Here is a 22,744-nt window from a genome sequence, read left to right as displayed (position 1 = left end):
TGCTGTGAAGAGACACGATGACCAAGGCAGCTCTTTTTTAGATTTTTATTTATTTATTATATGTAAGTACACTGTAGCTGTCTTCAGACACTCCAGAAGAGGGAGTCAGATCTTGTTACGGATGGTTGTGAGCCACCACGCGGTTGCTGGGATTTGAACCTAGGACCTTCAGAAGAGCAGTCAGTGCTCTTAACCGCTGAGCCATCTCTCCAGCCCGCCAAGGCAGCTCTTATAAGGACAACATTTAATTGAGGCTGGCTTACAGATTCAGAGATTCTCTCCATTATCATCAAGGCAGGAGCACCAGCATCCTTGCTGGCATGGTGCAGGAGGACCTGAGAGTACCTACATCTTCTTCTGAAGGCTCCTAGGAGAAGATTGTCTCCCAGGCAGCTAGTGGGAGGGTATTAAAGCCCAAGCCAGACAGTGGCACACCTGCTCCAACAAGGCCACTCCTACTCCAACAATGCCACACCTCCTTATAAGACCACTGTCTGAGCCAAGAATATGCAAACCACCACAATGCCCAAGAGAATGGTATATCTGCGTATTGAGGTAGATGGATTCCCCTTTTTTCTGACAACCATGATATTGATTTACACAGTGTCTGTTTTAGTTTGCAGTCTCTCACAAGCTGCAGAGTTATATTCTCTGTAATGTGAACAGTCACTTCTGTTATTGATTTTAACTATTCTGACATGTTTAATGACATAGAAGGTTTCCTTTCCATTTCTATAATGTTGAATACTTGTTTCTAAGCCATTGAAGATTCCTCTGTTGAGAAGTCTCTGTTAATATATGAACCCTGCTTTTTATCTGCTTTTGTTTGTTTTTATTTTTAGACTATCTAGATTCTTGAGGTCTGTATATATTTTTGTATATTATGTCTCATATTTTTGTATTATATAACACTATGAGATTTGGATATGGCAAAATCTTTTCCCATTTTGTAGACTGTCTCTTGTACCATTGACTGGATTTTTGCCTACCAGAAACATCACAGTTGCATGATGTCCAATTTACTAATTACTGTTCTTATTGCCTGAACTACTAGTGTTCTTCCCATAAGACCACTAATGTGTCTCCTGTGACCGTGCACTCAAGGCCATTGCCCACTTTCTCTTCTATCAGGTCCTGTGTGTCTGGTTTTAAGTGTTTAACACATTTGGACTTCTATTTTGTTCAGGATAAAGAATATAGATTTGTTTGCACATTCTTCTGCATGTAGAGCATGTTATAGTTTAACAAGCACCACTTGTTGAAGGAGCTATCAGTTTTTTGGTATGTTTTGTTTGTTTCTTTGTTTATTGTTGTTCGCTTTTTGTATGTTTTTTGGTTCCTTAGCAATCACCAGGTGTGTGTATGTCATAGGAATTATATCTCTGTCTATACCTCTATTCCATAATCAACTGTCTATTTCTATGCCAATATGTTGTATGGTTTTTTGGGTTTTGTTTTGGTTTTTTTGAGACAGGGTTTCTCTGTGTATACCTGGCTGTCCTGGAACTTACTCTGTATACTAGGCTGGCCTTGAACTCAGAAATCTGCCTGCCTCTCCCTTCCAAGTGCTTGGATTAAAGTCATGCTCCATGCCGGTATTTTATTGTAATAGATGGCTTTACTCTCCAGGGTTTTTGTCCTGGGAGCTGGAAACTATCTTTTCAAGGTCTATTACTATCGACTTTTTTAATTTTGAAGGGGATTTTATGGAATTTGTAGATTACTTTTGGCAAGATGGCTATTAATCATACTAATCTACAAGCATGAGAGATTTCCCCATCTTTCTATATCTGCTTCAGTTTCTTCACATAGTTGAACTTTTTATTATTTTTTATTTTATTTTTTGTTTGGTTGTTTGTTTGTTTTGCTCAAGACACGGTTTATCTGTGCAGTCCTGGCTGTCCTGGAACTCACTCTGTACACCAGGCTGGCCTGGATCTCAGAAATCCACCTGCCTCTGCCCCCCAAGCACTGGAATTAAAGGCGTGTGCCACCACTGCCTGGCATAGTTGAACTTTTTATCATGCATGTACTTCAGTTTCTGTTTTAAAGTAGTTACTGGTTAGTTCATATTGTTGTTCTACCTGTAGGGTTGTAGATCCCTTTAGCTCTTTGGGTACTTTCTCTAGCTCCTCCATTGGGGGCCCTATGATCCATCCAATAGCTGAGTGTGAGCATCCACTTCTGTGTTTGCTAGGCGCCAGCATAGTCTCACAAGAGACAGCTATATCAGGGTCCTTTCAGCAAAATGTTGCTAGTGTGTGCAATGGTGTCAGTGTTTGGAAGCTGATTATGGGATGGATCCCCAGATATGGCAGTCTATAGATGGTCCATCCTTTCGTCTCAACTCCAAACTTTGTCTCTGTAACTCCTTCCATGGGTGTTTTGTTCCCAATTCTAAAAATCTCCCGTATTTCTTTAGGGGAGATATTTATTTCCTCCTTAAGATCCTTTATCATTTCCTTGAGGTGGGAATTTTAGATCATAATCTTGCTTTTCAGATGGGTTAGGATATCCAGCGTTTACTTTATTGGGAGAATTGGGTTGTGAGGTTGCCGAGTAGCATTGGTTTCTGTAACTTATGTTCTTGCGTTTGCCTCACACCATCCTGTTATCTCTGTTGTTATGTGATGTTGTTGTCTCTGACTGGTGCTTGTCCCTCCTGAGAACCTGGTTATGTTGGGCCTCCTTGGTTCAGGCTGTTTCTGGGTATGGGAAGGGGGGGTCTGGAGCACTTGATTTGTGAGCCTGGCTGTGCCAGACATCCTGGGAATCTGGCTGACTCTGGGTCTAGGAGGAGTTAGGGTACTGGTGCTGTTCCAGGGCACTGTTTCAGACCAGAAGTGTGTATCTCTGGCAGGGTGGGAGTTACTGTGTCTTCTGGGGCCCAGGATGGGGATCCCAGTTAGGTCAGGTGTGGAAGACTCACCTGTGAGTCTGGTAATGTCAGAACTTCTGGGAGTCATGCTGAGATGTGAGATGTGTGCATGGGAGGGAAGGGGGTGATGGAGCACACAGTCTTATGTCACTGGTTCTGATGGGTGTTTTCTGTACTTATGAAAAAGATTGTGTGTGTGTGTGTGTGTGTGTGTGTGTGTGTGTGTGTGAGTATGAGTGTGCACACAGACATACAAGTTCATGCCCTTTCAAGAATTCCACATATATAAAAGTAAAACATGAAAAGTAAAATTTCCAGAGCATTTGAGAATGCTCTCTGCATTTACTGATGACCCAAATTGAATACCTAGCATTCAAATCCTTTGGCATCTGTCTTTAGAGTATGGTATCCACCTCTTTCTTCTGGCTTTCTGTGACACTAAGATTTGGTAGCTACCTGTGAAAACCATCAAGTAAGAGGTGGAGTCCATGTAGGTAAAGCAAATAATGCTGTTTTGGAGAGCCCATAAGACCTAAATACTCCACACAGTTTATTACCAATATAAAATCTTCAGAGCAGCAGGTTAAGCCAACACCCAAGTATTTGGAAGTCTTGGTGTACTCTTGAGGATCAAGAACACAGGGCATTTAAAGGCCTTGTCCTTGCATCATACTTAACAGCTTCCTGGAGATGACACATACAATTTTATAATAGCTAAGTAATTAAGAAAACCTGACTGTCGAATGATACAATTAATTTTGGTGTTTATGCATTGAATTTGCCATCAAGTGTATCAAATTCTAGTTAAATCTGAAATTACCTCAACAACTGGAGAAACCTTTGAATGGACCTGCCATTTCAAAGACTTATGAATTAGTCCATATGTTCTCACCAACATTCAATTGTGTGTAATGATATGTAAAGGAAAGCTTTTATGTCTGGCTTTAAATGAAATGCAGAGTAAATCCTTTGTGTTTGGATGAGTGAAATGTTTTGGTGAAGTTTTTGCTTAATCAGTAAGTTTGGTTTAATAAGTATAGGCTGAGAAATGGTTTTGAGAATATTTGAACTTTGAGGAAATATTGTCTGCGTAGAAATACACACTTGGTGATAGGTGGAACTTGCACAGAATTTGTTTCTAAGACACTCGTGGGCAATCCTGAAGTTCTTACTTTTAGTTTTGGCTTGAGACTTGTGTGGCTTGTGTGTCCTCACAGACAGAAAGGGCAATAAAACTTTAGCAGTTTGAACTTTCCCAGCACCAAGTAACCTTGTATAATAGTTGAAAAAAAGGACTGAGTCAGCTAGCTGGGTGTCAGTGTTTCCGAGGAGGATGAACCTCTCTTCATCTTTGGCAAAATGAAGGCTTAGCAATTTGTTGAGCTTCCTTCTCCACTGCTGGCACCTAAAATCAACAATTGTGAATCAAGGCAGACCTATAGCTATGGAGCTAACATGATTTGGACAGTGATGCCAGTCATGTGGGCCAAAATAGGCCTTTCTTTTTTGCAGTTTATTTTCCCAATGTCTTAGGAACTTTTGTGATTTGCTTCTATATTACTTTATAGAATGGCATGAAAATATCATTCTTACTAACACAGACCCCTGTACACTTCATTGTCTGAAATTGTTTCTTTAGATCATCTTTCATTGCTTACAGTGCTCTCAATTGTGTTTTGAGGGTTACATAGCCCTTGGAAAATACTGCACATATATATTGGAAAAAAATTAGACCCTATATCAAAAGATAAAAAAGTAAATCTACCTTTCCTTCCCCTAAAAAAACCGATGTACTCTTGTAAAATTTATAAGTTTGCCACCATTGTTATTAGAGCAAAGGGGGCGTGTGTTATAAATTCATCTCAAAGTTTATGTTATTTGAACTGGTGGATTCTTTTTTCAGTTCAAGTAATAAATCAACATATGTTCTAGTGTGAGAAGTGCTTTGTGCACCTTCCATACACTGACTTATTTGTGAAAGCATCAAGATCTATTCTATCATGTAAGATAGGAAATAATATTTTTGAAATAATGAATAAAAATATATTTTATAAAAGCTATATATACATTAAATTAATATTCTACATGATTAGGTATGATACAGTGACTAGAATATGTGATACAGCCATTGAGAATGATATTATACAAATAGTTTCAGGTTGCATTGTATTTGAAATAAATTCCTAAAGAAAATAGCTAATTTCTCTCAATTACATTGGATCTGAGAGAGAATTAACATTACAGTGGTTACATAGAAACAGGTTGATATAGTTTAATGTTATCAGTCATCTTGCACTCATATAGATATTTTGCTTTATATCATTAAGAATAATTAATTTTTATTCATTACCACAACTTGAATTTCCTATACCACTCACCATATTAAATTCAGGTTTACATGTATAAAACATATCGCAGGATAAGCAGGAAACCCACTTTCCATGTTTCGTAGTGTGAGCCTTTGACAACTTTTTTTTTAATACTTCTTTTTTTATTATTTATTTATTTATTTTTATTATATATAAGTACACTGTAGCTGTCCTCAGACACTCCAGAAGAGGGAGTCAGATCTCCTTACGGATGGCTGTGAGCCACCATGTGCTTGCTGGGATTTGAACTTCGGACCTTCGGAAGAGCAGTTGGGTGCTCTTACCCACTGAGCCATCTCACCAGCCCACTTTGACAACTTTTAAGACTCTCTCAATCAAAGCTATTAACCTGTGTGGTATATATGTTATAATTCAGTGTTCTACGTTTCTAGATATAGGACAAATCTTGCTGGTGGGTTTTCATAATTAGTTCTCCCTGGAAAAATTATACTGTGGAGAATGTACTGTGAAACTCAATTCTCAACACGTTGGCAGTTTCTGCTTTTGATGAGAACACAGGAACATAATTTAATTGAAATATACAAATTTGAGTTATATTGACCTTCTGATACCATCCATAGGACTGTTCTAAAATACTCCTATTAGTAATTTCATTATGTATTTTATTAGTAGTTATTCATGGAATATATAAATTTCATCATGCCATCCTAATAGTCAGAGCTTCATGATCAGAAGGCAGAAAGAAATTAAAGAAGGCATTGGAATAATACTTTAACTGTGGATTGAGACAAAGAATGAATAAATTTGACATTGAAAACAATCTTTACTATTGTCTCAAGAAGATACCATAATACTATAGTGGCTACAAAATGTATGATCATTTCACACAGAAGAGAATATCTTGTTCTTCAAAAATACTATCAATGATTTTGTCTTGAAAATGAGAGATAGTAGTGAAGACTGTCATACATTCTTTACATGCTTAAGGTTTCTCCCCAGTATGGATTTTGAGGTGAATTTGAAGATGTGAGGTATTGGTGAAATACTTTGTACATTCCTTTAACTTGTATTTTTTTTCTTATATGGATTCCAGTATATACTGAAAACCAGCTGAGATATTGATATTCAGGCACAAGTACTGAAGCATTACTGGATTCTTCAAATTCCCATTGATTTACACCTCTGTTTGGACTAATTGGCCCACAGCATGAGACCCACTCTAATAAATCCACTTTCAATACTTATAAAGTAAATGATTAAAATGAATAAATAAATGATAAAAATATGGTTAAAAAAAGAAGAAAAACATAAGACTTAAGATGTAGATAAAGACCGGGCATGGTGGCATATACCTTTAATCCCAGCATTTGGAAGGCAGAGGCAGGCAGATTTCTGAGTTCGAGGCCAGCCTGGTCTACAAAGTGAGTTCCAGGACAGCCTGGGCTATACAGAGAAACCCTGTCTCAAAAAACAACAACAACAACAAAAAAGATGCAGGTATAGATAAAGATGAACAGAAAGGAACACACACACAAACAAAAATAAAAATTAATAGGTTGATCAGAAGAGTTGAAGAAGACTATGAATATTTGAACTGGATATCCTGCTGCCATCACTCAGCAGCAATGTGATGACCTCTGTAATAGCTTCAGCAATAATTGGAAGTCCACTTAACAGTCAAGATACATATTGAGTAAACGAGGGGTATGGAATGCATGAGTTGTGGTACGAGTGTCCACATTTAGAATAGCATGTCATGAAGGTAAAGCTTCCATTATGAAGAATTTAAACTTTTATTTGCACAACTAGTAATAAATATGAATACATACTTGTATCATTTCTTGCAATTTTGTGACAAATATAATCTACTTTGACAGATTTTCAGTCCTCCAGTTATACAAATTCATCCTCCAAATCCTCAAAGTCCATATCTCCAGGTCAATAGTATAAAAATATTAGTAATGTTAACATTGATATATATATGTATGTATAGATAGATAGATAGATAGATAGATAGATAGATAGATAGACGCATATATATAATGAATAGATTTGGAATTATGTATTGTGAGTATAATCAAGGACACTGCAAAACCACTGAATAAGACTGCTCTGTGATTGCAATAATATATGTATATACATATTTCTCAAGCTGTCTCTCTTGGATACAAAAATGACAAAACTTGAGGAAAGCCTTGGAAGATTTGAGGGGGTAAATTTGCAGTGGGAGTGAGTGTAGAAGTGGGAATAGTGTGGGAGATAGGGTGGTATTCCTCTGGCTCACAAAGCCTGGAGTCTCATGTGGGTTATATGGTATATGTTACATATGAATACATATCCAAGAGGTATGTGTTCATATGTGGCAATAGACCAGGCTTGGCTTCAGATATGATCTGAGAGAAGAGGTGTCTGGTAGTGGTATAGTGTACTGCTTTTGTTCATTCAGAATTGTGAAGACTCTCACATAATTCATATTGAATCATTACTTTTGCATAGTTGAGAAAATATATATTCAAACTCATGTATAGAGGGTTCTTTCCCTTAAATGCTGTCCTGAAGGTCATTTACCATTTTGCAGACATAGCCATATCCTTAACTCCTGGACTCCAGCTGTTTCTAATTATCATGGAGTCCTTAACCTTAACACTGAGGACATTCCTTGCCGGATTGTGAAATATGTACCTTATTGCCCACAGGACCCATCAACACTATAGTAAGCTGACACCAGGCCCGTCTGCCAGGTGCAGAAACTGTCACTCAGTCTCATTAGGTCCAAGCAAGGCTTGATCTTCCATTGCAGAAGTTAATTTCAGACATTTGCCACCTCCCAACCTCCTTTGGTTGCATACATTCTCATGGCCATCTGGCTATCTGTCCTCTCCCTCCCTAAACCTGACCCTGAACCCTCCCAATTTCCTCCTTTGTCTCCTCTCCCACCCAGTTCCTTTGATCCATCTGCCAAGCATAACTATTTAGTTCTGTATTCTAAGTGAGATTTAAGTGTCCTCACGTGTGCATTATGTCATCTCTACCTCTTTTGTGCCTGTGGAGTATAACCTGTGTATCCTGCATTTTATGACTAATATCCACTTATGAGTACATACCATGCATGTCCTTTTGTGATTGGGTTACCACAGTCAAGATAATAATTTCAACATCCATTCACTTGCCTGTAAAATTATTGATGTCTTTACTTTTAAAAGGTGATTAGTATTCTATTGCCTAGGTGTAACACATTTACTTCGTCCACACTTTATTTGAAGAACACCTAGGTTGTTCCAGTTTCTGGCTATTAGGAAGAAAGCTGTTATGAACATAGTTCTGAAAGACCCACACACAACGTGAGGACTCACCCACGTTCTGACTCAGGAGAGGCGAAACACCAAATCACTCACGAGAAATGGTCTTGATGCAAACTGCAAGAGGACTTTTATTCCAAGAGCGCTCTGAGACCCACAGTTGTATACCATGCAGGAGTAGAGGACCGTGGGCCCCAAGTAGCTGGAAGAGGGGGTATTTAAAGGTAGAAACCACACTCAAGGGGGTGGGAAGGGCATTGTTGGAAAATAGTAAAATACCAGTTAAGAGTCACAAGGAAGTCACAAGGAATATCTGGTAATTGTGCAGTTATTTCTCAAGACAATTTCTATGAGCCTCTAATATAGCACATTTGCATAGTGGGTTCCATTGATTGTCAGGGTGGTCCTTTTTGAACAGATACTCCCTGAACCCAGGAAGCAGGTGGGTGGAGGAATGTCAGTATCTGTTTTATGATTAGAATACCTTGAAGCATTGAGTCACAAAGGTCACAATCTCAAGCCTGGGCCTAAAGGCCTAGTTTTCTTTTTTGTTTTTATATTACACTTTTTCAGTTCAGCATATGTCTTTGTGGAATGTTGAAGCCTCTTTTGGGTATATGATCAGGGGTTGGGCATATAGCTGGCTCCTGAGGTAGAACTATTCCCAGTTTTCTGAACAACTACCCAGTGAATTTCCAAACTGCTTGTACAAGTTTTCCCTCCCACCTAAAATGGAGGACTATTCCCCTTCTTCCACATTCTTGCCAGCTTATGGTATACCTTGAGTTTTTGATATTAGTCATTTTGATGGCTGGAAAAGTTGTTTTGATTTCCATTTTCCTGATGTCTAAGCACTTTGAACAGTTTTTTAGTTTCATCTCAGCCATTCAAGATTTCCCTGTTGTTGATTCTCTGTTTAGTTCTGTACCCCCTTTTTAAATCAGGTTTGTTGGCTTATTGGTGTTTAACTTCTCATTTTTTTATGAATTTTGTATAGTAACCCTCTGTAGGATGTAGAGTTGGTGAATATCTTTCCCTATCTGTCGGCTTTTTGTTCTATTGACAGTGTGCTTTGCCTTTCAGATGCTTTGCAATTTCATGAGGTTCCATTTATTGTTGAGACTAGAGCATGAGCCTTTGATGTTATGCTCAGAATATTGTGTCCTGTTCAAATAGTTCAAGTTTTTTTTCCTGTAAGACTCTGGGGAGCCTTAGCTTATCAGGGACCCCCTGAGTGAATAATGTGGAGCCAGGATGGATGCAAAAAGCAAGAGGATTTTATTGTTCCAGTGCATTTGGGTCTCTACCCAAAGAAGAGTCAGCGACCCCCAGCACAGATGTGGCGGATTTTGTATATGGTTTCCAGGGGCAGAATAGAGCATCAGTGACTAGGCACAATATGATTGGCGGAACAGTGCATCCTTAAACTGATTAGTGTTTAGGAAATGAGGTGAAGAGGACTTCCCTTGTCTGAAGGTGGGCAATGGTACATCCTGTGTCCCTACCCACAGTTCTGTTCCCTCTCTGTGATCTGAAAAATGGTAACTAGCCTCTCCCTTCCTGAGGTACATGTGTTTCATGACCTTCCCAAAGTTCCTGAGCTGACCTTTTCATTCCTACTTTCTATTCTATGAGATTCATTGCATCCAGTTTTATGTTGAGGTCCTTGATCCACTCAGACTTGAATTCTGTGCAGAGTGATAAATATGAATCTATTTTCGTTTTCCCACATGCAGATATCCAGTTGGACCAGTACCATTTTGTGAAGATGTCCTCTTTTTTCCATTGTTTGCTTTCCTTTCCTTATCAAAAAATCAAATTGGTTTATTTGTGGGTCTTTGGGTCAATTCCATTGGTCCACATATCTGTTTTTGTACCAATATCATGCAGTTTTCATCACTATTGCTTAAGCAATAGTGCAGCTTAAATTGAAGGATGGTGATTCCTATTGAAGTTATTTTGCTGTTTAGGATTACTTTGACTTTCCTTGTTTTGTTTTGTTTTGTTGTTTTGTTTTGTTTTGTTTTCCCCCTATGAAGTTGAGAATTTCTCTTTCAATGCTTGTAAAAAAGTTGTGTTAGCATGTTAATGGGGTTACACTGAACCTGTAGATTGCACTTGGTAACTTGCATATTTTCACTATATTAATCCTACCTATCCAATGCTTGGCTGTGAATATCTCCATCTCTCATTAAGTTACTGGTAGAGCCTCTCAGAGAACACCCATGCTAAGCTCCTGTCTGCAGGCATAGCATAGCATCAGTAATAATGTTATGGTTTGGTGACCACCCAGAAGATGGATCCCAAGTAGGGCCAGAAAATATTCAGCCATTTGTTCATGCTCTGCTCCATTTTTGTCCCCACATTCTTTTTAGAAAGGAATAATTTTGAATGGAAAATTTTGGATGTGAGGGCCTCCACTGGGGTGGAGGTAGTCTCTTCAGGTTCCTTACTCCCTCTATTGCACTTTTGACTAAGGTTACCCCATTGTGTCCTCAGAGCCTCCCCTTAGAGTTTCTACTCTAAGGGAATTCTTGTCAGTCATTGGTATGCCAAATACCAGTGCCTTGTAGTAACAAAGCTATCTCCTAAATAATTGAAACTGGACCATTATATTCATTTATTTGTCATGCTTTAAAGGAACGATAAGCAAGCAGTTTTCTTCTATTTTTATCCTCTGAGTTAATCTGACCAATTCCCAGTCAAAACTCCTGTGATACTGCATTTTTGCACTGATCTGTGTCTCTAGGCTAGGGGTGTTTTCTCCTTCTGAATTTTTTCAATAAACCTATTAAGTCCGTGACTAAGCAGGTGATAGACTAATGCAAGACCTCTTCTAAACAAAACATGGAGAAGGATAATGGGAGTGGGGATTCAGTCTGGAGACAGTCCAGGAGTCATCAGGAGAAAACACCCCTAACCTAGAGAAACGGATCAATGCAAAGTGAGTTCCAGGACAGCCAGGGCTATACAGAGAAACCCTGTCTCAAAAAAAAAAAAAAAAAAGAATCACATTATGGGCTGGAGAGATGGCTCAGCAGTTAAGACCACTGGCTGCTTTTCCAGAGGTCCTCAGTTCAATTCCCAGCAACCACACGGTGGCTCACAACCATGGGGGGGGGGGTATGGGGGACAGGAAAAAAAAAAAAAAAAAAACCCTGTCTCAAAAAAAAAAAAAAAAAGGAAGAAAAGGAAAAAATTTTTGATATTATAGTTAAATCCTTATAGGCTTATCCTTTCTCACTGTTGTTACATCTCAAGGCCCTGCCCAAATGGCTTAGGTGCCTATTTAACAAATCATAGCAGGCCAGTATGTCAGTTTCTCCCCAAATCCCCCAGTCTCTACCTTTTATAGTATATGGCTCACATAACCTACCCTGGATCCCAGGGATTAGTCTGCAACTCTCCCTGCTCCCCTTTCTTATGTAATCCACCCAAATTTATTAGAATATCTTTTTTATCTATCATTGACCCACTTCATCTCTTAGTGTTGTTTTCCTCTCCTCTCCTTCCTCTCTTCACATAGCTTAGATTCCACTTGATTCTGGTCACTCTCTAAGATGTGTCTTTCTCTTAACTCTGCTCTCCCATGTATCAGCAATAAACTTTCTATTCCACCATGTCTAGGAATAGCCATGTTCCTTTCCTTTTTATTTCTTTTTCCTTTCACCTTCCATTAACCATTCCTTGTTTTCACATTTATGGCCACATCTACCTTCAATTGTTGCAACATTTTTAATTTAATTTCTTTTGAATATTAAATTTGATTTGATTTTAATTTTTTCAATTTAATTGAATTACCAGCAACATGGTTGTGTTTCATGGAAATTAAATTCCAAGGCACATAGGGAGTTTTTAGGGTTGTTTGCTTGTTTGTTTGTTACTGACAGGGTTTCTTGGTATTGTACTGGCTGTCCTAAAACTTACTTTGTATACCAGTCTGGCCTAGAATTCAGAAATCTGCCTGCCTCTGCCTCTGCCTCTGCCTCTGCCTCCTCTGCCTCCTCTGCCTCTGCCTCATGGTGGGATTATAGGTGTGCGCTACTCCTGCCCAGCAGAATTTTGAGTTTTAGAGGTTTTTCGGGTGTGCATGGTTCTTGGCACTAAGCAGACATTAAATTGTTCTTCATTGTTTTTTGTGGGGACTGCAGTTGTTATCCTGAAATAAATCATTATGAACTGAGAGTCTGCAGAGACATATAAACCATTTTGATCACATGAATTCACAAAGATATCTGTAGAGCATTAGACCTTTCAGTTTGTAGGAGAGATTAGTAGCATTTTTTTTTTCAGTTTATAAAATCTATTTGGAACTTTAAACATGATAGAAGTAGGAAGGAGAAAAAAATCTCTACCTTGTTCATGCGAAGATCATGTGCCCCGGTACAGCAGAATGCCAGGGACAGGAAGGGGGAGTGGGTGGATTGTGGTGCACAGTGGGGTGAAGGTATAGTAGGGGGCTTTAGAGATAGCATCTGAAATGTAAATGAAGAAAATAGCTAATAAAAAAAGTGCATTAAACAAAAAAAAAAGAAAGAAAAGAAAAGAAAAATTTCTTATGAATCCTCTATGAAAAGAAATTGTGAAAAGTTCCTGATTACAGAGAAACCACTCCATCTCCAAGGGGGAGTACTCAGTGTAACTGTGGCTTCATAGAATGAACTGGGTTGTGTTCCTTCTGTTTCTACTTTGTGGAATAGTTTGAAGAGTATTGGTATTCTTTGAAGATCTGATAGAATTCTACATTAACACCATCTTATCCTGGGTGTTCTTTTTTTTTTTTTTTTTTTTTTGGTTGGGAGACTCATATATTATTGATATTAATAATAATATATATACTTACCAGATATACCAAACAGTGCACAATACCAGGGGGTTCCACATGAGAGAGGTTTATTGTGTATAGACAAAGGGGACAGCAAAGCAAGTAGAGGGGTAGAGAAGAAAGAGAGTGAGGAGAGGTTGATCTCCTAATTTATATGGAAAATGACATCACACAAGTAAGGGTGGGAGGTGAGCAGAATGGCTTCTGGGATTGAGGTTGTTGGCTTGGCAACATAGGTCATGGGTCACATTGTTAGCACCTGGGTTTGGAATGTCCTGGAACTAACAGAGACTTTTAATGACTGGTTCTATTTCTTTAGGGGGTTATACGACTGTTTAGAAGGTTTATCTGATTCTGATTTAACTTTGGTATTGGTAACTGTCTAGAAAACAGTCCATTTCATCTACATTTCCTCAACTTTTGTTGAGTATAGTGTTTTGTAATAGGATCTGATATTTTTCTTCAGTATCTGTTGTCTCATGTGGGTTTTATGGTATATGTTACAGGTATGTGTTCATAGGTGCCAAAAGACCAGGCTGGGCTTACAAAGATGTTCTGAGAGAAGGGGTATCTGGGCGTGGTCATTTTTTACTATGTTAATCCTATCTATCCAGTGCTTGCCTGTGAGTATGTGCAACTGTCTCATTCAGCTATTGGTAGAGCCTCTCAAAGAACACCCATGCTAAGCTCATGTCTGCAGTTACAACATAACATCAGTAATAATGTTAGGGTGTGGTGACCACCCAGGGGATGGATTCCAAGTTGGGTCAGTCAGTGTTAGTCATTTGCTCATGCTCAGCTCCATGGTTATCCCCACATTCCTTTTAGTAAGGAACAACTTTGAGGTGAAAATGTTGGATGTGAGAGCCTCCACTGGGGCCCTGTCCATGTACTGGAGGTGGTCTCTTCAGATTCCATATTCACTCTGTTACACATTTGACTAAGGTTACCCACATTTGGGCCTTAGAGCCTCCCCTTGGAGTTTCTGCTCTAAGGGAATTCTTGTCAGTCATTGGTATGCCAAATGTCAGTGCCTGTAGTAACAAAGCTAGCTCCTAAATAATTGAAACGGGGCCATTGTATTTATTTATTTATTTATTTATTTATTTATCAAGTTTTCAGGGAACAATAACTAAGCAGATTTCTTCTATTTACATCTTCTAAGTTAATCTGACCTATTCTTCGTCAAAAACCCAATGAAAATTGCATTTTTTCACTGATCTGTGTCTCTAGGCTAGAGGTGATTTGATTCTTTTTTTTTTTAATATTTAATATTTTTTATTACATATTTTCCTCAATTACATTTCCAATGCTATCCCAAAAGTCCCCCATAGCGCCCCCCACTTCCCTACCCACCCATTCCCATTCTTTTCGCCCTGGCATTCCCCTATATTGAGGCATATAAAGTTTGCAAGTCCAATGATTCTTTAATTGTTTTTTTTTTTGTTTTTGTTTTTTTTTTTTGGTAAGGGATACTGTGACATAGTATACAACTCTGACTATCCTAGAACTCATTGCCTATACCAAGCTGGCATCAAGAACAATGAGATATTTGTGTCTCTGTATCCTCAGTGCTGTAATTAAATGCATTCACGAATCTAAGCATCTTGTTCATTACTTTTGTAATGAGAATATTTCATACAATATCTGTGTGCTTACTACTATTGGTCTTTTTGCTTGTCTCTTTATGTGTATTCACTGGCTTTTGTCTTCCAAGACTTTCTCCAAGTCAAAGGGTGAAGAAATGACAGATGAGAACTCATTATTAAGTTTCCCTCAAAAATGATCATGAGTACATTATAACTTCTGTGTCAGGAAACAAGTGGGCGAACTACCAACATTATTTGAAAATATTGTCCATGATGAACTAACCAGTACCCCGGAGCTCTTGTCTCTAGCTGCACATGTATCAAAAGATGGCCTAGTCGGCCATCACTGGAAAGAGAGGCCCATTGGACTTGCAAACTTTATATGTCCCAATACAGGGGAATGCCAGGGCCAAAAGACTGGGAATGGGTGGGTAGGGAAGTGGGGGGGGGGGGTATGGGGGACTTTTGGGATAGCATTGGAAATGTAATTGAGGAAAATACGTAATAAAAAAATATTAAAGAAAAAAAAGAAAATATTGTCAATGAAATGTACATGTCTAATATTTCATTCTCATGCTACTTTTGTACATATATATGGGATGTTTTAGAACACAGTGACGTACAATGATGTACTGGTGAGCTTTACTCGGGAAGAATGGGCTTTGCTGGATCCTTCCCAGAAGAGTCTCTACAAAGATGTGATGCTGGAAATCTATAAGAACCTCACTGCCATAGGTAAGATTGTGAATGTTGTTTCTCCTTTTGAAAGAGGGGGCAACTGTATTTTAGTTGTGTGGTTGTTTGAGTGTTTGTTTGTTTTTGTTGTTATTGATGTACATCTACAATTTCATTTGAGAAGGAGGAAGAATGATGAGAATAAATTAGGCTTGTTTGTAAGGATCACTGAAGATAGTTTCTTAAATTTTGCCTGAATTCCACAAATATATCATGTATTTCCTTGTACTGTCTTCTAGGCTATAACTGGGAAGATGACAATATTGAAGGAGATTGTGAAAATTCTGGAAGACCCAGATGGTAATTTTCTTGTGCATGCTGATCCAAATATGCCTTTGAAGAAATCTTAGTTTGTTCTTGAAGTTTTAGTTAAAATCAGGGGTGTAAATAAGCACAGTTTTATGGATACTGATTATTAAATACTCACAAGAAGGACAACTCATTGTCAGGTATTTGATTGTGTTTGTAAGGCTTTCCTGTAAGACAGAAAACACGGAAACACTGCCTTAACAGATAGTACCATTTCAAGCACAGCCCCATTCATTCTACGGTGTAGATCTGCCAGTCTGTTTAGTCTCATACCACTCAGCTAGTATAAAAAGTGTTCACATTGAATATGAAATCAGTTTATATCCAAAACTGTCTGATATGCAAACAGTCCATAGTATACTGATGTTACTCATATACTTGTGGCAAGGTTGCTTATATTATTGAGTGTGGAAGTTCATGGAAGTGAAAAAGTTTGTTGTGAAACCTTAATCTAAATGCCACATGTCTATGAGGAACCAAAATTAAAACTAAGTGAATAAAAGGTATATATATTTTGTTATTCTCCTTACGTAGTTGTATTATATGGGACAGATATATCTCTGTCTGTCTATGTGTCTGTTTATCTGTCTATATATCTGTCTTTCTAATCTGTCTATCATCTATTCATTGAACATAAATGATACAATACTCTGCCTAAGGCATTTTGACATAAAACCTACTCTCACTCAGGACAATTAGAAGATTGGTTAATTTTCCAAACATAGAATAAATTTGTTAAAATTTATGAAGACGTACAATTAATTAAATTCACAACTTCTTTGTGAATACATCAAAAACCTCAGACTGCAGAAAATCCCTGTAAGTATTAGTAATGTAGAAATGTTCTACCAGAGAACTCCTAAGCCTGATAAACAGCTTCGGTGAAGTAGCTGGATATAAAATTAACTCAAACAAATCAATGGCCTTTCTCTACACAAAGAATAAACAGGCTGAGAAAGAAATTAGGGAAACAACACCCTTCTCAATAGTCACAAATAATATAAAATATCTTGGCGTGACTCTAACTAAGGAAGTGAAAGATCTGTATAATAAAAACTTCAAGTCTCTGAAGAAAGAAATTATAGAAGATCTCAGAAGATGGAAAGATCTCCCATGCTCATGGATTGGCAGGATCAACATTGTAAAAATGGCTATCTTGCCAAAAGCAATCTACAGATTCAATGCAATCCCCATCAAAATTCCAAATCAATTCTTCAACGAACTAGAAAGTGCAATCTGCAAATTCATCTGGAATAACAAAAAACCTAGGATAGCAAAAACTCTTCTCAAGGATAAAAGAACCTCTGGTGGAATCACCATGCCGGACCTAAAGCTCTACTACAGAGCAATTGTGATAAAAACTGCATGGTACTGGTATAGTGACAGACAAATAGACCAATGGAATAGAATTGAAGACCCAGAAATGAACCCACACACCTATGGTCACTTGATCTTCGACAAGGGAGCTAAAAACATCCAGTGGAAGAAAGACAGCATTTTCAACAAATGGTGCTGGCACAACTGGTTGTTAACATGTAGAAGAATGCGAATCGATCCATTCCTATCTCCTTGTACTAAGGTCAAGTCTAAGTGGATCAAGGAACTTCACATAAAACCAGAGACACTGAAACTTATAGAGGAGAAAGTGGGGAAAAGCCTTGAAGATATGGGCACAGGGGAAAAATTCCTGAATAGAACAGTAATGGCTTGTGCTGTAAGATCGAGAATTGACAAGTGGGACCTCATGAAACTACAAAGCTTCTGCAAGGCTAAAGACACCATCAATAAGACAAAAAAAACCACCAACAGATTGGGAAAGGATCTTCACCTATCCTAAATCAGATAAGGGACTAATATCCAATATATATAAAGAAATCAAGAAGGTGGACTCCAGAAAGTCAAATAACCCCATTAAAAAATGGGGCTCAGAACTGAACAAAGAATTCTCACCTGAGGAATACCGAATGGCAGAGAAACACCTGAAAAAATGTTCAACATCCTTAATCATCAGGGAAATGCAAATCAAAACAACCCTGAGATTCCACCTCACACCAGTCAGAATGGCTAAGATCAAAAATTCAGGTGACAGCAGATGCTGGCGAGGATGTGGAGAAAGAGGAACACTCCTCCATTGTTGGTGGGATTGCAAGCTTGTACAACCACTCTGGAAATCAGTCTGGCGGTTCCTCAGAAAATTGGACATAGTACTACCGGAGGATCCAGCAATACCTCTCCTGGGCATATATCCAGAAGATGTCCCAACCGGTAAAAAGGACAAATGCTCCACTATGTTCATAGCAGCCCTATTTATAATAGCCAGAAGCTGGAAAGAACCCAGATGTCCCTCAACAGAGGAATGGATACAGAAATTATGGTACATTTACACAATGGAGTACTACTCAGCTATTAAAAAGAATGAATTTATGAAATTCCTAGCCAAATGGATGGACCTGGAGGGCATCATCTTGAGTGAAGTAACACAATCACAAAAGAACTCACACAATATGTATTCATTGATAAGTGGATATTAGCCCAAAACTTAGGATACCCAAGATATAAGATACAATTTGATAAACGCATGAAACTCAAGAAGAATGAAGACCAAAGTGTGGACACTGTGCACCTTCTTAGAATTGGGAGCAAAACACCCAGGGAAGGAGTTACAGAGACAAAGTTCGTAGCTGTGATGAAAAGATGGACCATTTAGAGACTTTTGTATCCAGGGATCTGTCCCATAATCAGCTTCTAAACGCTGACACCATTGCATACACTAGCAAGATTTTGCTGAAAGGACCCAAATATAGCTGTCTCTTGTGAGACGATGCCGGGGCCTAGCAAACACAGGAGTGGATGTTCACAGTCAGCTATTGGATGTATCACAGGGCTCCCAATGGAGAAGCTAGAGAAAGTACCCAAGGAGCTAAAGGGATCTGCAACCCTATTGTTGGAACAACATGATGTACTAACCAGAACCCCGGAGCTCTTGTCTCTAGCTGCATATGTATCGAAAGATGGCCTAGTCGGCCATCAATGGAAAGAGAGGCCCATTGGACTTGCAAAATTTATATGCCCCAATATAGGGGAATGCCAGGGCCAAAAGAATGGGAATGGGTGGGTAGGGAAGTGGGGGGCGCTATGGGGGACTTTTGGGATAGCATTGGAAATGTAATTGAGGAAAATATGTAATAAAAAAAAAAAAAAAAAAAGAAATGTTCTGTTTCTCTGTTTAAATTCCAAAATGTTGTATGACTCATATTATAGGAAAATTCATGAATCCAACCATTGTGGTAAATCTGTGAATGCTTGCACATTTTGTCATATATATGAAAAACATCATAAAGGAAAAAGATATTTTAACTTTGAGCCATGTAATAAATGCTCTTTCCATCACAGGTACTTTTAAAGATGTAAATAATAACCATAATGAATCAAACCAACATGGATTAAAAACAACATGACAGAACCTTATTATATCTGATTCCTCTTTACAATTAGAATAGATTGTTAACCTAATCCATACAGATAAATGATTCATTGGTATAATAAATGGGGTAAAACTTATACATGTACCAATTGCATACACGGGCTTAAATAAAATCTTACTGTAGAGAAACACTCTGAAAATATCTAATGTGTTAAACTCTATTTATATCACAGGCATCTTCAAAGGGATGGACCAAGAAATACTGGAGAGAAACCCTTTGAATGTATTCAATATGATGGAGCCTTTGCAAGAAACCATCATCATCATTTACATAAGAGCACTGGATCTTTCATGTCTTATACTGATCATCAAATACATAGAAGACCATATTCTGGAGAAAAAGTCTATGATGGTAACCAATGTGATAAAACCTTTTCATGTCACAACCATTTTGAAATTCGTAAAGGAACATATACTGGAGAAAAACCCTATGAATGTAATCAATGTGGGAAAACATTTGCAGGTCGCAGCAATCTTCAAATCCATAAAAGAACACATACTGGAGAGAAACCCTATGAATGTAAACAATGTGGCAAAGCCTTTGCATGTCACAGTACTCTTCGAAATCATAAAAGAACACACACTGGAGAGAAACCCTATGAATGTAACCAGTGTGGAAAAGCCTTTGCACAATTTGGTCATCTTCAATGTCATGAAATAACACATAATGCAGAGAAACCCTATGAATGTAACCAATGTGGCAAAGCGTATACACGACACAGCAATCTTCAAAGACATAAAAGAACACATACTGGAGAGAAACTATATGAATGTAAACAATGTGGTAAAGCCTTTACATGTCACAGATATCTTCAAATCCATGAAAGGAGCCATACTGGAGAGAAACCCTATGAATGTAACCAATGTGGCAAAGCCTTTACATGTCACAGTACTCTTCAAGTCCATAAAAGAACACATACTGGAGAGAAACCCTATGAATGTAATCAATGTGACAAAGCCTTTGCATGTCACAGATATCTTCAAATCCATAAAAGAACACATACTGGAGAGAAACCCTATGAATGTAATCAATGTGGCAAAGCCTTTGCATGTCACAGTACTCTTCGAAAGCATAAAATAACACATACTGGAGAGAAACCCTATGAATGTAACCAATGTGGCAAAGCCTTTGCACAATTTGTTCATCTTCAATGTCATGAAATAACACATACTGAAGAAAAACCTTATGAATGTAACCATTGTGGCAAAGCCTTTGCATTTCACAGTACTCTTCGAAATCATAAAAGAACACATACTGGAGAGAAACCCTATGAATGTAAACAATGTGGCAAAGCCTTTGCATGTCACAGCTATCTTCAAATCCATAAAAGAATACATACTGGAGAGAAACCCTATGAATGTAAACAATGTGGCAAAGCCTTTGCATTTCACAGTACTCTTCAAGTCCATAAAAGAACACATACCGGAGAGAAACCCTATGAATGTAATCAATGTGGCAAAGCCTTTGTATGTCACAGCTATCTTCAAATCCATAATAGAACCCATACTGGAGAGAAACCCTGTGTATGTAAACAATGTGGCAAAGCCTTTGCATGTCACAGTACTCTACGAAATCATAAAAGAACACATACTGGAGAGAAACCCTATGAATGTAACCAGTGTGGTAAAATCTTTGCACGACACAGTCAGGTTCAAATACATAAAAGAATACATACTGAAGAGAAACCCTGATAATGCAGTGAATGTGGTCAAGGATTTGTTATGGTGGTCTGAAAAGGAATTTTAAAAACAAATTCTTGTGAGAACCCTGTAAGTGTAATCAATCTAATAAAGCCATTTGTTAGCAGTCACCTTCTAAGTGATGCAACATATTTGTGAGAATATGGTAGGTGGGTGTGTCTGATTCTTTTGTCTACGCTCAAGATGGTTTTTGTCTTAATTATTTGCTTTGCGAGGTTTGATATGAGGGTTTGTGCCTATTTTTATTAAAATATGGTATGTCTTGTTCATTTGCTATTCCCAAGTATGCTGCTCTTTTTTCAGGGGAAATGGTAGAATATATGGGTGTGATGTTAGTTTGGGAGGCATATAGAGAAGTGGAGGGATGTGTACTGTGGTCCAGATATAAAGTGGGAGATGAGAACAAGGTAAAAAAATAAAAAGAATGTAACTGTACATATTTACACACACACCTTTTAAACAAGGTATGAATTAAGTATATAATAAGTTGTAACAAACTAAGATAACCTAGGTATAGAATTTTCAGTGTATGTCTCCATGCCCTCAAGGATCATAAGGCGATATTGGTTCATCGGGTCAATGGGAGCACACAGCAAACTTGAGGTTCACAAGCCCAGTGCAAATGGACAATGAATGATCAATCCAGTACGCTGCAGCTGGCAGGGAGTCAGAACAACTTTTTGGTGATTGAAGGCTTATATAGTTTGCAGGACCTGGGATAGGAACTTCCAGAATGGGTAAAGCTGAATGCTGAGAATACCAAAATGCCTCATTAGCAGGGGCAAGCATTTCAGGAATCTGAGAATCTAGGAGTATGGGTTTCTTAATCAGGATGAAGTTAGTTCATCCTATATTCCAGTTAAGTCACTGTGACATTCCTAAGGGTGAGTTCTGTGCAAGGGCTTTTAATTCCCTGGCAAGGTCAGAAAAGTAGAAGTCCCAAAAATGAAGGCCATTTTCCATTATGTGTTGACAGAAAAGGCAAGTTACACATTGGTGGACTGTAACCTTAATTAGCAGGGTTTTCCCACATTTAAAAGTATAAATATTGGGTTATAAGTTTTAGCCTAATTTTGACATATTTTCACCATATGTAATAAACTTACAAATGTGAACATAGTTTTCAGCATACTCGGAAGACATATTTGTTGAAGACCACAGGCATTTTAGAGGTAAATATTTTAAGACTATTAAATAGCAATATCTTAGACACAGTACTTTTAAAATGGGCGGCAGATAAATTTTACATATGAGGTACTATTTATTGCTTTCTTAGAAGTTTGTGAATGTATCTACCTCAAGACCCAACTAATCCATTCTTAGGCACAAATCCAACAGATACTACATCTTACCGCAAGGACACTTGCTCAATTTTGTGAATGCAGAGGACTCCTGCTCATTGGATGATGAATACCTGGATGTTCTATGAAACTAAAAGTTTACAAGAGAAGGACTGTATCTGCCCATAATGTGGAAGGGCAGATCTGTGGAGGCCTGTTCTGTCTGACTCATTTGGGTTCTAATCCTCCAGTAGTTGAGGGGATATTGTGCTGTTTCCAAGCTGGATGGTCACAGGTAGAGAAGGTTCTGGAAA

The 22,744-nt window shown here is 38.2% G+C and overlaps 1 protein-coding gene across 1 annotated transcript; it reads left to right on the top strand.

Moving 5' to 3' along the window:
* The first annotated feature begins 13,762 nt into the window (after window positions 1-13,762).
* LOC110289162 (uncharacterized) lies at window positions 13,763-21,371 on the top strand. The gene is made up of 4 exons (XM_085832774.1): window positions 13,763-13,955; window positions 15,530-15,656; window positions 15,896-15,956; window positions 19,623-21,371. Exons 1-4 carry the CDS (start codon window positions 13,812-13,814, stop codon window positions 21,139-21,141), a joined length of 1,851 nt encoding a protein of 616 aa, XP_085688900.1. The 5' UTR covers window positions 13,763-13,811; the 3' UTR covers window positions 21,142-21,371.
* Window positions 21,372-22,744: the final 1,373 nt, after the last annotated feature.

This window comes from Mus caroli, unplaced genomic scaffold (genome assembly GCF_978045245.1).
Source record: "Mus caroli unplaced genomic scaffold, Mus_caroli_1 scaffold_18, whole genome shotgun sequence".
Classification (NCBI taxonomy): Eukaryota; Metazoa; Chordata; class Mammalia; order Rodentia; family Muridae; genus Mus; species Mus caroli.
Note: the sequence above shows the minus strand (reverse complement) of the source record. Positions and strands in the feature narration are given on the sequence as shown.